Source organism: Aulonocara sp. 'chitande type north' Nkhata Bay, linkage group LG17 (assembly GCF_057382095.1).
Source record: "Aulonocara sp. 'chitande type north' Nkhata Bay isolate Kocher_YH1m ecotype deep benthic linkage group LG17, A_spYH_male_GT1.1, whole genome shotgun sequence".
In the NCBI taxonomy this organism is placed as follows: domain Eukaryota; kingdom Metazoa; phylum Chordata; class Actinopteri; order Cichliformes; family Cichlidae; genus Aulonocara; species Aulonocara sp. 'chitande type north' Nkhata Bay.
The window spans coordinates 7,069,126-7,086,025 of NC_141360.1; the positions used below are offsets into that span (position 1 = coordinate 7,069,126).

General features: G+C 43.8%; 1 protein-coding gene across 5 annotated transcripts in view; it reads right to left on the minus strand.

Annotated features, from left to right (window-relative positions):
- kank4 (KN motif and ankyrin repeat domains 4) overlaps positions 1–16,900 on the minus strand; it is a 91,176-nt gene that overhangs the window by 13,444 nt on the left and 60,832 nt on the right. For all 5 annotated transcript variants that reach the window (XM_086268889.1, XM_086268886.1, XM_086268885.1 and 2 more), the window contains exons 2-4: positions 10,091–10,164; positions 6,032–9,508; positions 1,184–1,277 (exon numbers count right to left, since the gene is read on the minus strand). In XM_086268889.1, coding sequence (XP_086125015.1) covers positions 1,184–1,277; positions 6,032–9,508; positions 10,091–10,109 — 3,590 coding nt within the window. In that variant the 5' untranslated portion in view covers positions 10,110–10,164. The remainder of the gene's footprint in view (positions 1–1,183; positions 1,278–6,031; positions 9,509–10,090; positions 10,165–16,900) is intronic.

Here is a 16,900-nt window from a genome sequence, read left to right on the forward strand (position 1 = left end):
AATCGATGCTAAAAATTGCTAACACATTAAATACCCCTTTGCAATATTACTGATACCAGCACAGCAGCTTAGACAAGAAGCCTCTCACTCCACTAGCAGCTAACCACTTGAGCAGCAGCACAACAAAGTCTGCAAAGCATCTTAAAGATGACACCGTAAAGATATTCTTTATGAAGAATTTTTCAGGTCAATAAAGCCTGAAAAACATTTAAGTATAGTGAAGTTATATAATTGAGACAGAAAAACCACTTAACTGAATTACTGAACTGCTCTTGAGTTTTATTTCACTAAAATACAATTCCTTCCTTAGATTTAATAACAGAAAATTGCACTGTGTGAGCAATGCCAGAAAAAAATTGAGAACCACTGCCATCCCCATACTTTAAATTCATAAACACACACACACACTTCAACCAGCATCAGCAAATGCTGACATAAGCACGCTAGCACAATCACCTAGGTGCCATCAACAGAAACTATGCATGCATATCACATAATCTAAACACACATTAATGCAGGCATATTAGCACACCAGCAGAAGCAGCAGCAAGGTCAGATTCAGGACAACGTGTCTTTAGTGAGCCTGACAAACAGCAAGAAGCAGATGTCTGAAGTACAGCTTAATATCCAAGTTTAAAACAGTGACAAAGCTGACGCATACGTGGCTAAATGACAAAAGATTAACACTGCTGCACAGACAGTTTTTTGTCTTGAATGAAAAGAGTGTTTGTTACGAATGGACCTCATGTAGCCTGAAATACAGGTGCATGAAAATCCAAACTGTCGCCTGTGGATTTCTACACACAAAGAAGAAGAAATCAAATAACATCAAATCAAATTTCTCAGACAATCCTGTATCTTTTGCTCTTTCTGAATTTTTTCACATAATGTGTGGTTATGTGGATTAACCACAACATTGAAAAATACATTTGTGGGTAATCCATCAAACTTGAAGCCCCTTTGCATACAGTAACACATCAAACCTAATAGCAAATACTTTTAATGAACTAAATCAAGATAAAAGGGGATTTTTTACATTAATCAGAAGTGGCAACACATTATTTTTCCTATAAGGATGAAGACTGACAAAAGCATGAAAATATAAGTGCACAAAACACATTTCAGCCCACACAAAGATATAAATCACAAAGAGATTGGACGATGACTAAAAAGAAGATTTTACCCTCCATTCACCCCCACAAACTTCAGGTTTTTCTTGGCTCCCTTGTTCCCCTGCTTGCCTGCTCCACCATTTTTCTTCATGATGGATTTGAGACCTAGTGAAGAGGAGGACAGAGCGAGAGGCAGAGGAGAAGATGAAAAATAAAAATGAGGAAAGTAAAAATTAATAGGGTTTCTGTGGAATTTGGGTGTGTGCATGTATATTTTGTGTGTGTGTTCAAGTTCAAGTTATTTGAAACATCCTCACAACTAAACAGTGTGATATGAGTCAGAGGACATCACAGTGTCTCAGTGTTTTAAGATCTGTCACCTTTACAGGCTTATGGTTAGAATAAATACAGCCCCATAACATCAGTGATGCAGGTTTTTGAGCTAAGTACTGATAATGAGCCCAAAGGTCCATTTCTTCTTTAGTACGGAGGAGGCGGTATCCTTTATTTCACATTTTAAATCATCTGACTACAGAACAGTTTTCCACTTTTCCTCATTACATTTTAAATGACCTTTGGCCCAGAGAAGATGGTGACGTTTCTGATTCATGTTCACAGCTTTCTTAAGTTTTAACCTACATTTGCGTATGGCTTCATGAACTGTGTTCACAAAGATTTCTAGAAGTGTCCCTGAGCCCATGCACTGATTTCCATGACAGAATCATGCCTGTTTTTAAAGGTCTGCCACCTCAATCACAAGCATCAAGCAACCAATATTTTGAGCCTTGTCCCGTGCGCGCAGAGATTTCTCCAAATTTGCAGAATCTTTTGATAATATTATGCACTGTAGATGATGTCTTTGCAATATAGCATTGAGGAACATTATTCTGAAATCATTCTCCAATTTATAGATGCAATTTTTTTGCAAACTGGTTAAATGTTGCCTCTCTGCGATGTTCTTTTTTTTATACCCAATCATGTTACACACAAGTTTATTATAAACTTTAGTCCCAAAATGCTCCTCTAGCTCTTTTTTTTAGTACCACTTACTTTTCCAGCCATTTGTTGCACCTACCTGAACTTTTTTGACACGTTACTGCTATCAAATTCAAAATGAGCTAATAATGTTTCATTTGATATGGTTTCTACATCCCATTATGAATAAAATATGGGTTGGTGAGATTTGTAAATCATTGTATTTTGTTTATATTTACATTTGCACATAGTACACTTACATCTACATTGTTATTGACTTTTATCTCATTAGGTAACAGACAACAACAATTTGCAAACGGCGACTGTATTTCTTTGGGCTAGTGTTATAAGTACAGTGGGGCAAAAAAGTATTTAGTCAGCCACCGATTGTGCAAGTTCCCCCACTTAAAATGATGACAGAGGTCAGTAATTTGCACCAGAGGTACACATCAACTGTGAGAGACAGAATGTGAAAAAAAAATCCATGAATTCACATGGTAGGATTTGTAAAGAATTTATTCGTAAATTAGGGTGGAAAATAAGTATTTGGTCACCTCAAACAAGGAAAATCTCTGGCTCTCACAGACCTGTAACGTCTTCTGTAAGAAGCTTTTCTGTCCCCCACTCGTTACCTGTATGAATGGCACCTGTTTGAACTCATCATCTGTATAAAAGACACCTGTCCACAGCCTCAAACAGTCAGACTCCAAACTCCGCCATGGCCAAGACCAAAGAGCTTTCGAAGGACACCAGGAAAAGTATTGTAGACCTGCACCAGACTGGGAAGAGTGAATCTACAATAGGCAAGCAGCTTGGTGTGAAAAAATCAACTGTGGGAGCAATCATCAGAAAATGGAAGACATACAAGACCACTGATAATCTCCCTCGATCTGGGGCTCCACGCAAGATCTCATCCCGTGGGGTCAAAATGATCATGAGAACGGTGAGCAAAGATCCCAGAACCACACGGGGGGACCTGGTGAATGACCTGCAGAGAGCTGGGACCAAAGTAACAAAGGTCACCATCAGTAACACACTACAACGGCAGGGAATCAAATCCCGCAGTGCCAGACGTGTTCCGCTGCTGAAGCCAGTGCATGTCCAGGCCCGTCTGAAGTTTGCCAGAGAGCACATGGATGATACAGCAGAGGATTGGGAGAATGTCATGTGGTCAGATGAAACCAAAGTAGAACTTTTTGGTATAAACTCAACTCGTCGTGTTTGGAAGAAGAAGAATACTGAGTTGCATCCCAAGAACACCATACCTACTGTGAAGCATGGGGGTGGAAACATCATGCTATGGGGCTGTTTTTCTGCCAAGGGGACAGGACGACTGATCCGTGTTAAGGACAGAATGAATGGGGCCATGTATCGTGAGATTTTGAGCCAAAACCTCCTTCCATCAGTGAGAACTTTGAAGATGAAACGAGGCTGGGTCTTCCAACATGACAATGATCCAAAACACACCGCCCGGGCAACAAAGGAGTGGCTCCGTAAGAAGCATTTGAAAGTCCTGGAGTGGCCTAGCCAGTCTCCAGACCTCAACCCCATAGAAAATCTGTGGCGGGAGTTGAAAGTCCGTGTTGCTCGGCGACAGCCCCAAAACATCACTGCTCTCGAGAAGATCTGCATGGAGGAATGGGCCAAAATACCAGCTACTGTGTGTGCAAACCTGGTAAAGACCTATAGTAAACGTTTGACCTCTGTTATTGCCAACAAAGGTTATGTTACAAAGTATTGAGTTGTATTTTTGTTATTGACCAAATACTTATTTTCCACCCTGATTTACGAATAAATTCTTTACAAATCCTACCATGTGGATTCATGGATATTTTTTTTTCACATTCTGTCTCTCACAGTTGAAGTGTACCTCTGGTGCAAATTACTGACCTCTGTCATCATTTTAAGTGGGGGAACTTGCACAATCGGTGGCTGACTAAATACTTTTTTGCCCCACTGTATGTCTGTCTGCTTGTTTCTGTGTGCTCTTGTGTCTGTATGTGAATGTCAGTGATTTTGAGCCTGGAAGATATTGGGGAAAAAACAACGAGTAAGTACAGCCAATCAAATGATGTGGAAAGCTTGTGTTAACACAGAACAGAAAAGCTAGAGCCCCATTTGCTATACTCTATACAAAGACAACAATTAAGACTGCTGAACTGAAATCTAAAGCACATACTTCAGTTTTTAATTAGATTTAACTTTCCAAGTACACACTAAGGCCTCGAAGTATTCTCCATGGAAATATATACAGGTCAAGACTATACACCTTATTGACAACATCCAACCTTGACTCTGCCAGGCCCATTTATGTATGTAACTGCCCAGGAATTGATTCTGTGTGGGCTCTTATGCTGACTCCCTTTGGCTGTGAGCCCAGTATAGCTGTCTCAGTTGTGCGTGACAGCAGACATGGTGCAGAGTATCTGTAATGTTTTATGTAAGGACACAAGACCGTAGCTTTGAGCCAAAAAATACCAGTTTAAAAAAAATTCCCAGGGACCACCATCTAAGAAGAATGATGCTTTTAGATCTAGTACCTCCCAGGAGAGCAACATGGAGAGGAGGGTTAGAAACATACTTGAAATATAAAAATATCCTTTTCCTAATTCCTAATAAATAAATTAGTTGTGTGATTTAACCCTCCTTCGCTTTGTCAGAGATATTTCACTCAAGGCACAGATTGACTAGAATGAGTGAATTCCTCAATGCAGCAGTAGGCGTTTCTTTTTAACACACACAGAAGATGATAAGACGTTTAAAAGGCCACACTGGGAAACTTCACATCAGCCATAGGCACCTCAGAAATGGGTCTGAAATACGCACATCTCAAACCTGACTTAAAAACACTCCTGTACCACACTGTGCTCCCGGCACTGAACTGTAGATGAACTTTGAAAATAAAATATGTGTGTGATAGTTGAGCGAGTGAGTACCATGACCAGAAACAGGAGAGACATATCAGGGGAGGGAAGAGAGAGGCGTCATCTGTTTGATATATGTGTGAGGACCGGTGCTTAAGGATCCATTCGACTGTGTACTGTAAACAGATGCTTAACCACACGTGTGAACTTTGCCGTGTGATTCTGTCTTTGCATATATTGTGGGGAACAAGAAATGTGTACGTGTGCTCTTGAAGGTCACTGAACCATGTCATTTTGACAGTTTTTAGTAATGTGTGTTTTTTTCCACTCTTGTATATTACAGAAAAAAATGCCTATTCCCAGCTCCCCATCCCTCATCCCTCCTCCACTCTGCATTTCAGAGTAAAACTGACATTTACTGTAGCAACAGTGCTCAGTGTATTTTGTGCTCTGCGTAATATGTCTTATATTAACAATGCCTGCGCTCTCCAGAAAGAAAAGGCACATCAATTTCAAGATATTAACCTTAAAATAAGTTAAGCAATGTCATTTATTTCTATTGCGATCCTATTACAGCATCTAATTTCATGACTAAGGCACACTAAAACTTTTGTAGTACTTTTGTAGTACAGTACTATTCATAGAAGCAGGAGAAGTGATAATTTGACAGCATATCAACTTGAGTATAATGTTCCCAGTAATTGAATGGGAGCAGTGTGGTTTCAAGTTGCAATGAAAAAAATCTGTGCTGTGAACGCACCATTTGTAAGAGTTTGCAGGGCTAAGCTGCGCCTATACAAGTGAAACCATGGATATTTGTCTAACCACACTGAAAATGTTTGGCTGTTTCTGCAGGAGTTCTTTTTAGGGAGAGAAGTCAATGTTTCAGGCTAATGAGCTGTACACATTTATAATACTTCATGACAATTATAGATCATAAGGGACATGTTGTAATGAAGCGGCATGGATAATGCATCATTATGCTCCTTGAAAGGATTTATTCAGTGACTATAAGAGAGAAATGGCTTTAGCTAATACAAATAGGTGAGCAGCTATCAGACAGATGAACCACGGGCCTACCTTGTTCTTGCTGTTTGCTGGCAGCAGCCGCTTTCTGGCTTGGGGAGTAGAAGGCAGAGAGGACACTGAGGGAGCTGACCAGTTGGCTCTGAATGGAGCTCATTTTGGAAGTACCAGGTTTCCCCGCTGGTTTCCCTGTCGCTGCTGCTGATGGAGCTGCTTTCCCCGCTGGCTTGGCTGACGTTGCCTTTCCAGCCTCTGCTCTTTTCCCTGTCGTCTTTTTCTGTGTGCTCGCGCTCTCCTGCTGGCTGGCTGTTTGCTGAGTGCCAGAGCTGCTTCCGAGATGTGCCCACTGCTCTCCTAGCAGCCCCGTTATCCGAGTTACAACTTGACCCAAAGCTGCAGGCGATGTTGGTGATTCGCTGGAGCCTCTTCGAGGAGGCTGGGCCTCCCCGGTGTCGCGACGTGAACCCTGGGCTTCGCTTGAGCCACGGCGCTGAGCTGCTTCACTGGAGCCTCTGCGCAGTGACTGTGTCTCACTGGCATCTTTCGGAGGGGCCTGAGCCTCACTGGAGCTTCTACGTGAACCCTGAGGTTGAGTTTGAGCATCGCTTGACGCTTGGCGAGGTGGTTGGGTCTGGGCTTCTCCCGATCCCCGTCTAGGAGTGTGTGATGCACCAGACACCCTCTGCGGTGCTTTCAGCTCTTTTGAGTCCCGCCGAGGTACAGAAGTTTGAGATTGCGCTTGTATTGATTTAGGCCTGACTTGGACTTCACTAGAGCCCGGAGACAAGGCCTGAGTCTCAGACTGAAGTCGAGATTCAGACTGCTTCTCTCCAGACCCTCCAGGAGGTTTCTTTGCTATAGTGTGGTCCTCAACCTGAGGCACAGACGGTGTTTGATGTTTTACCTGTGTTTCAGAGAGCTGTTCTGGGGACCGAGCTTCAAGCTGAGCTGCACTCTGTTCCTGCACCTGGGGCTGGGTTTTCGTCTGCGGCTGGGTCTGAGTTTCACTGGATCCCCTACGAGGACGCACAGGCACCACCTGAAGTTGAGGTGGTGACGGCTGAGTTTGCTCCACTGAGGGTTTCCTGCCTCTTTGTGGTCTTACAGGAGCTGCTGTCTTCACAGCTGAATTCCCCTCAGTTACTGCAACAGTGTCAGCGGCTACAGTTTCTTTGACTGCTGCAGACATAACCTCCCCGGCTCCTGTTTCTTTCTTCTCTGTAGTCTCTTCTCTGTAGGGCAGCTGGTCTCTTCTCTGTAGGGCAGCTGGTCTTGTTTCAACCACTTCTGTAATTTCTTTTGTTTCTGAGTCATCTTGTTCGGAACTCACTTTAATCTTATTTTCTTCTGCTTTAGCAGCCGAACTGGCGCACTCTTCATTCTTCCTAACAACATCTAAAGTTTTTATGCTTTCTACAGCTGCCGCTGAGCTTTCTGATAAAACCTCAGCAACTAAACGTTCACTCTCTCTTTGAATTCTTTCGTATGTTTCCCTGTCTTCTGTTCTTTCGCTCACCACGACTTCGTCTCTTTGGCTGCCTGTGTTCTCACTCACTTGACTCTCTGCTTCTACACCTCTGGCTGGGTTGTTGTCATGACGTCTCTCCATCTCTGTCTCAGTCTGCTGGTCTGCTCTCTGGGCTACCTCTGTCTCTGTCACTCTGTCCACAGTGCCCACCCTTTCTGTCTCTGTCCCTCTGTCAACACTGCTGGCCCTCGGTCTGTGAGGATGGTCCGTCACCATCTCGCCTTCTGTTTCTGTGACTTGGTTTACCCTTTCGGCCACGGGGGTCTCGGTCATCTGATCCAGGGTGATGATGCTCTCGGTTAGTGTGCCTCGTTCCATGCTGTTGGCTCTGGGCCTCGGTGGACTTGTCGCTGTTATCGCCGCCTCCATCTCTGTCTCCTGGTCATGCGTGTCAGCTTTTCCCGTCACTGGTCCTTGATCTGTACTTTTAGTCTCTTGTTTTGGTATGCACACTTCAATGCAGATTTTTTCAGTGTCTGTCCCCTGATCTACAGTACCAGGCGATTCTGTCTCTGTTTCTTGGTGGGTAAAATCTATCCTTTCTGTCACTGTCCCTGTGTCAATGCTCTCTCTTCTTGGACGTTCATGTGCGGTGCAAACCTCCACTCTCGTTCCCTCACTCAGTTGTAGTATTCTCTCCTCTTTTAGCTTGTTCTCCTCTATTTGCTGTTTCAAAAGAGCATTAGTGCTCTCTAGCTCCTGGCTAGCCTGAATAAGTTTAGTCTCTAGTACTGTTAGCTTCTCCTGCAACTTCTGCATATCATCTGGATCCTTTGGTTTTCCTTCTTTTGCTGCAGTCTCTGTTTCTTTTAAAGCCACTGTGATAGATAGTAATTCCTCCCCTGAAATGTCTCGTGGCAGTTTTTGCACTGTCTGTCCCAGTGGACTCTCTGTTTCTTTTTGTTTTTCAAGTATGTCCAGCTGCAGTGATTGTCTCTCCACTTCTTGTGCTGAGGACATGCTACTTTTTCCTTGTGCCAAGCTCTCCACTTCAGATAGTAACACGTTAGTTTTCTCTGTCTCACCTTGTTTCTCCTTCCCTGCAGCTTGGTTTGATGGCCCAAGACTTGTGTCTTCTAAACGTCCAGTGGGTTGAGTCTTTAGGACTAACTTCATCTCCTGTGAAGGTCTCTGTCCTTGCGATTGATTATTTGTCCTAGAATCGTAACCTGTTGGTACTGTAGCAGATAATTTGGAAGCCTGGGCCTTGGCTTGTGCTTGTAGCTGAAGAAGCAGCTGCTCCCGCTCCTCCCTCAAAGAGCAGATCTGAGCTTTCAGTTCTGGGATGGTTTTGACCTGTTCCTCGAGCTCTCTGACCCGCTTCAGTGCAACAGTAATCTGCTGGTGAAGACCTGCTCGATCTTGGGGAACACAGCGTCTTTCTGTTACGTCTGGTGAAGCCCGGAACATGTTCTCTGTTGAGCCGTTTTCTGGTGTTCCCACGGTACGGTCAGGACTGCTTGAATCTGAACTCTTACGCTGCTGTAGCGTGATGGGCATGCTCGATGCTCTGAGCAGATTTGGACGACTCTGAATCTGAATCCCCCCAGTTTTGTCTTCAGCACCGCGAGCCCCCGCGCCTACTTCATCTTTGGGTTTAGTTGAAACATAGCCAGTTCCTTGACTTGTGGTCCCCCTGCAGCTCTGGCTGGAAATCACGCCTTCATTTGCTCGAAAGTCAAAGATCTGTTGAACCTCTGTCACTCGTGATTTAGGCTTGGGACCCAGGGTAGACGTCCCAGACCAAGTACTGTCCTTTTCCTTTGGGGGAGGCCTTACTCCATGCCCAGGAAGACTAAAATTTCTGGGCAGAGTGCTGAATTTAGGTGGGCCCTTTACCCTGCGCTGAATGTGGACCCTTTTGATTGTGTTGCCTTTTTCAATATCATCAACATACTTGAGGAAATCAAGATCCAGGTGGAAGCCATAGGGAGTCTCCACTGAGTAGGGCAGCTGCTTCCTTTGAACACCACCCTCACTGGCCTTGGACTGAAAGCCATTGGCTGTAAGAATTAACATCAAATGATTCATTAATGAAATAAGTCATTAGTTGGTGCTTATTTTCATACTTCAGTGACTAGTCATAGTAATACTGTAGTATCCGATATGAAAGAACTAAACATGTGCAATTAGTTTACAATAAGAACATGAACCAAATCACACATCATCAGCATTATTAATTCTTTTCACCCCCTCGTGCAAGCAGGCTGTACTGTGCCGAACACACAGTGCTTCATTATGTAAAACCCGATCACTTACTGGGAAGTAATTATCATGCAGTGATTGCGCCAAAACAAACTAATCAGCATGTAAAATGCTGCTCATGCTGTGTCAACTTATGAATGCAGTATGAGACGGGGTGGTTATCACCTGAAGGAAATAAGCCCATAGCTGTTTTTGGCCACATGAAAGGAACAGCGAGATAAAAATGTCACCTTTTATGTCATGAACTAGATTATATATTGGAATAAAAGCAAAAAATAGAGTCTGACTTATTAAGCTTCTCACAGTTGTTAAAAAAGGTTGCTGCACATGTTAGAAGCACAGAGGATTGCTTGTTTAACTACAGGCTTGGCGACACTCACCACTTTTCTTGTCCATCATGGGAGGCCGAGTTCTCAGTCATCTACTTGTGTTTGCTAGAGTAGGAGCTAACAGCCTGGGAGAAAAAAAGCAGAAATGAGAGAGAAACATGAGAAACTGAAATATCGCCCACTAATATTATGCAAATAGAACCAAATTCTGCAAGAGTAAATTTATGGCATTTACATCATGCCTTTGGACTTTTTTCAATATCAAGAAAATGGCAGTTCTGTTAAATCAAACAAAACAAACCAAGACAAAAGCATGTGAGCCCTGCAGATAAAGGACCAGAAAATTTTTCACAGTGAAGTTATTGCTTTCCAAGATTCTTGTAATATGTTTTCACTGATTTAGTGAAGCCACCAAAATAAGACAAAACAATTTCTTAGAGATATGATATTTTTTATATATAAAACAGGCAGACTTAATACACACGACTGTTATATTTCAACTCTGGCTCTCCACAGTGTATCTGTTATCTTGTCTTCCTCCCCTCACTCTAAGGTTGGATGGCTGCGCCTCCCTGAGCCTGGTTATGCTGAAGATTTCATATTGTCAAAAGGGGTTTTTTCCTTTCCACAGTCGCCAGGTGCTTGCTCATGGGGATCCCCTGATTTTTGGGGTTTCTCTCTATTATTGCAGGATCTTCACCTTAAAATAGAAAACACCTTGAAGCAACTGATTTGGTGCTATCTAAATAAAACTGAATTGAACTACTGTGCCTCATTAGTTTATTTTTATTAGGAAAATGATAAATGGATGCACATTGTATGTTTAAAAATAAATATGCAGTCACATACAAATCAAATCAAATCAAATAACTTTTATTGTCACATCACATGTGCAGGTACATTGGTACAGCACATGTGAGTGAAATTCTTGTGTGCGAGCTTCACAAGCAACAGAGTTGTGCAAAATACAATAATGTAAACAAGCAAAATACAAGAATGGCTACATCTGAAACTAATAAATATATGTACAATATATAATAGTATATGCATTTCTGGATGTGTATACTAAATATTTTTCTACGTGTGTGTGTGTGTGTGTGTGTGTGTGTGTGTGTGTGTGTGTGTGTGTGTGTACACATATTTTACAAATTAAATAGAGTAAACAATAAATAAAATATATAAAATAAAATATACAGAGTTGAGACATGTGCAAAACAGTGGCGTTACTGTACAGTATGGAGTGCATAATGTTAAAGTTCCAGTAGTGAAGCTGAGGTGTCTATGACGTGTTCAGCAGTCTGATGGCCTGATGGAAAAAGCTGTCTCTCAGTCTGCTGGTACGGGACCGGATGCTGCAGAACCTCCTTCCTGATGGAAGTAGTCTGAACAGTTTATGGCTGGGGTGACTGGAGTCCTTGATGATCCTCCCCGCTTTCCTCAGGCACCGCTTCCTGTAGATGTCTTGGAGGGAGGGAGGCTCACCTCCAATTATCCGTTCAGAGCACCGCACTACTCGCTGGAGAGCTTTGCAGTTGTAGGCGGTGCTGTTGCCATACCAGATGGTGATGCATCCAGTGAGGATGCTCTCAATGGCACAGTGATAGAAGGTCCTGAGGATGCGGGGGCTCATGCCGAATCTTTTCAGTCTCCTGAGAAAGAAGAGGCGCTGCTGCGCCTTCTTCACTGTTTTGTTTGTGTGTACTGACCACGTAAGATCCTCAGCCAGATGTACACCAAGGAACCGGAAGCTGCTCACTCTCTCCACAGCAGCGCCGTTGATGGTGATGGGGGTGTGTACTTCTCTGCACCTCCGGAAGTCCACTATCAACTCCTTTGTCTTTGCGACGTTGAGGGTGAGATGGTTGTCTTGACACCAGTGGGTCAGGGCGCTGACCTCCTCCCTGTAAGCCGTCTCATCACCGTTGGTGATAAGACCCACCACTGTAGTGTCGTCCGCAAACTTCACAATGATGTTGGAGCTGTTAGTGGCTGTGCAGTCGTAGGTGTAGAGTGAGTACAGGAGAGGGCTCAGTACACACCCCTGTGGAGCACCAGTGTTCAGTGTGATGGGGGATGAGGTGATGCTGCCCAGTCTGACCACTTGGCGTCTGTCAGACAGGAAGCTAAGGATCCAGCTGCAGAGGGAGCTGCTCAGTCCTAGATCCTGCAGTTTCCTGTCCAGCTTCGAGGGAACGATGGTATTGAATGCTGAGCTGTAATCTACAAACAGCATTCTCACATACGTGTCTCTCTTCTCCAGGTGTGACAGGGCAGTATGTAGTGTCAGGGCTATGGCATCATCAGTGGACCTGTTGTGGCGGTATGCGAACTGTAGAGGGTCCAGTGAGTCGGGTAGTGCAGAGCAGATGAAGTCCCTGACCAGCTTCTCGAAGCATTTGCTTACGATGGGGGTCAGGGCTACAGGTCGCCAGTGGTTCAATGAGGAGATGGTGGAGGATTTGGGTACAGGGACGATGGTGGCCATTTTGAAGCAGGCTGGGACTACAGACAGAGAGAGGGAAAGGTTGAAGATGTGCGTGAACACTCCAGCCAGCTGAGCCGCGCATGACTTGAGGACGCGGCCGGGAATCCCGTCCGGACCAGTAGCTTTGCGTGCGTTCACCTTCCTGAAGCACCTCCGCACATCCTCCTCAGACACAGTGTGCGCACTGACGTCATCCGCGGTGCGCACACTGTCCGGTCTCATGGTGTTCGCTGTGTCGAATCTAGCGTAGAATACGTTTAGATCCTCACACAGAGAGGCCGTGGTCTGCGGTGTGCTGGTTTTCCCTCTAAAGTCTGTCTAAAGTCCCTCTAAAGTCTACAGTGGGGCAAAAAAGTATTTAGTCAGCCACCGATTGTGCAAGTTCCCCCACCTAAAATGATGACAGAGGTCAGTAATTTGCACCAGAGGTACACTTCAACTGTGAGAGACAGAATGTGAAAAAAAAAAAAAATCCATGAATCCACATGGTAGGATTTGTAAAGAATTTATTCGTAAATCAGGGTGGAAAATAAGTATTTGGTCAATAACAAAAATACAACTCAATACTTTGTAACATAACCTTTGTTGGCAATAACAGAGGTCAAACGTTTACTATAGGTCTTTACCAGGTTTGCACACACAGTAGCTGGTATTTTGGCCCATTCCTCCATGCAGATCTTCTCGAGAGCAGTGATGTTTTGGGGCTGTCGCCGAGCAACACGGACTTTCAACTCCCGCCACAGATTTTCTATGGGGTTGAGGTCTGGAGACTGGCTAGGCCACTCCAGGACTTTCAAATGCTTCTTACGGAGCCACTCCTTTGTTGCCCGGGCGGTGTGTTTTGGATCATTGTCATGTTGGAAGACCCAGCCTCATTTCATCTTCAAAGTTCTCACTGATGGAAGGAGGTTTTGGCTCAAAATCTCACGATACATGGCCCCATTCATTCTGTCCTTAACACGGATCAGTCGTCCTGTCCCCTTGGCAGAAAAACAGCCCCATAGCATGATGTTTCCACCCCCATGCTTCACAGTAGGTATGGTGTTCTTGGGATGCAACTCAGTATTCTTCTTCCTCCAAACACGACGAGTTGAGTTTATACCAAAAAGTTCTACTTTGGTTTCATCTGACCACATGACATTCTCCCAATCCTCTGCTGTATCATCCATGTGCTCTGTGGCAAACTTCAGACAGGCCTGGACATGCACTGGCTTCAGCAGCGGAACACGTCTGGCACTGCGGGATTTGATTCCCTGCCGTTGTAGTGTGTTACTGATGGTGACCTTTGTTACTTTGGTCCCAGCTCTCTGCAGGTCATTCACCAGGTCCCCCCGTGTGGTTCTGGGATCTTTGCTCACCGTTCTCATGATCATTTTGACCCCACGGGATGAGATCTTGCGTGGAGCCCCAGATCGAGGGAGATTATCAGTGGTCTTGTATGTCTTCCATTTTCTGATGATTGCTCCCACAGTTGATTTTTTCACACCAAGCTGCTTGCCTATTGTAGATTCACTCTTCCCAGTCTGGTGCAGGTCTACAATACTTTTCCTGGTGTCCTTCGAAAGCTCTTTGGTCTTGGCCATGGCGGAGTTTGGAGTCTGACTGTTTGAGGCTGTGGACAGGTGTCTTTTATACAGATGATGAGTTCAAACAGGTGCCATTCATACAGGTAACGAGTGGGGGACAGAAAAGCTTCTTACAGAAGACGTTACAGGTCTGTGAGAGCCAGAGATTTTCCTTGTTTGAGGTGACCAAATACTTATTTTCCACCCTAATTTACGAATAAATTCTTTACAAATCCTACCATGTGAATTCATGGATTTTTTTTTCACATTCTGTGTCTCACAGTTGAAGTGTACCTCTGGTGCAAATTACTGACCTCTGTCATCATTTTAAGTGGGGGAACTTGCACAATCGGTGGCTGACTAAATACTTTTTTGCCCCACTGTATTGTACAGTCTTGGGTACCCCACTGAAGACGAAAAACATTTAGGTCTGCCAAGAAAAAGCAAAAATTAGTAGCACATTGCAGTTAATTGCAGTGCCGCTGTACCCATTAGCTTAAACTCGCCTTTCGTCAGCCTTTAGGCTCCACTTAGGTCAGCACAACCGAGGACAAGCTCACAAATGTTTGCATAATTTGTTCCACATGGAGAAGCCAATAAACCAGAGCTGCTATGACATTTTTTTTTTACAATTAGTTTATTGCACAGTAGACCTATGTGAGAGGGAAAAGAATTCAGAATGTGGAGTCAAAACTTTTAAGGACTAAAAGCTTCTAATAAAATATCCAATACTCACAGTAAAAATAACGGCAATTTGCCCAACTTTGAGTGAGTTGCACAGTTCAAATCCATATTAAATGAACACGAGCAGCTGCATGAGCAGCCAAATATCAGCTCTAAGGCTATTTAGAAAATAGGCACACATTATTCACGCAATTTCCATGCAAATTTATGGCACTGTAGAGGATACCTGCTATGTATGAGACATATAGCACATAAGTGCCCGAGGCTGTGCTTTAATAAGCACTGGAGTTCAAACGTCGACACCTAAGGTAGCTAAGAGGCTTAAATTAGCATTTTCATTATTTTTAGGAGTTCCACAACCATATATGTAGTATATGAATACTACAGATGAGTGTTTTACACTCCTCACTGATGCTCTGTATTCTATAATACCTCTAGCACTCAGTTTCAAGTCACTGCAGACAGCTGATTCGATGGATGCAACGGTGCAACAGTGAAAGCCATTTTTCTTGTTTTGATGCTGTATTTAGATTCAAAGAAGATAAAAGTCTAGTGGGAACATAGAAACGCTGTCTTCTAAGAGGTAGTTTCCCCATTTGTGATGACTTCTTTGACGTGTGGATGAGAACATTAAAACAAAAAAGTCACCCGGATGAAGAATCTCACTACTGACTAACCACTTGTCATTTTTGATCACATTTTCAAGCAACCATGCACCAAATTAAATCAAATGTTTGTACCACAAAGTGCTGAGATTATTTTGAAGTAAATTCGTGGTCTAGTTTGTGGGAAAAATGTGTCAGGCAGTGCCGAGTGAGGACATACTGCAAGGCAAGCATTACATGAGATGGCAATATAATCAATCAAAATGACAGCCAGTCCACCCAGGGACCTAAACAGGAGCTGTGACAAGCTCTGTTTGGCCTCCTGTCCCCTCCTGTGCAGACTGAGCCTTAATAATGAAAAGAAGAGGTGACCTAGAGCAAAGTTGTTGTCTCAGTTACAGATGAACAGATAAACACAGACACACAAAGAGAAACACCGATCATCTGACTGACAGTCGCTGCACACGATCTGACAGGGCGATGGCTACCATGGCAACCACTGCAAATCCACTATTTCTGTGTGTCCCAGGAGTGAGACAAGAGAACGGGCATTCCTGACTCCTCGTGACACTCAATGCGGCTACAATCACCTCGCTGTCCATAAGGCTTAATTAGCTGATTCGGGAGCAAAAGAATGATGCTGGTAATTGCAGAGCGAAGTACAGGCACACCCCAGTGGCAATTACACACAGTGGGCAGGCAACAAGACCCGCCTTAATTAGATCATTACCGAAGACAGAGGTAGAATGGGGGAAAATGGAGCAGGGACAAGAGAGAGAAGAAAAACAAAAGCTTCGAAATGACAGATAGGTTTGACAAGATGGGATGAGCAGGGTAAATGTGGGGTGGGGTGGGGGGTGGGGGGGGGGGTGGGGAGAACTGCTATGGTTTTCCCAAATGAGACATTCTTCCTGACCTTCCCTAATGTGGAAGTTACAGGACTTTTGTTTAAAGTTTCCTCTTTTAATTAAAGTCATTCCTAATGTGTGTGGTGTGTGTGTTTAATGAAGGTCTCAGAGCAACAGAAGGATCGTGTTACATTAAGCAGTGTACTGTGGATGATTAGCATAAATGATAAGACATAACAATCAGTCTATAGTGTTAAATGCATATGTTTCTAAATTGCATGCACTGTTATTTCAGCATAACTAGAAGATTACCCAGGTTAGACTAGTAATTAAATACTGAAAGCCCACGGTGACACTGATGATGCACAATACACACTGGATTACAGTCATAATGAGTATGAGCTGAAAGCTCCAAAAGGCTATGCTAATCCAAATTGAAAGTATCTGCTAGAGGCCACGCGAAGCTAAAAGGAGGCCACGGGTGTGAGTGTTCAAAACTGTTTGTGTGTATCAGCACCAATTTAGCCACTCTCTTTGTCAGTGTTTATTTTTGTGTGTGTGTGTGTGTGTGTGTGTGTGTGTGTGTGTGTGTGTGTGTGTGTGTGTGTGTGTGTGTGTGTGTGTTTGCTAGCTCTGCCTTCACCATGTAGGTTCACGTGTGTGTCAGGTTGAGT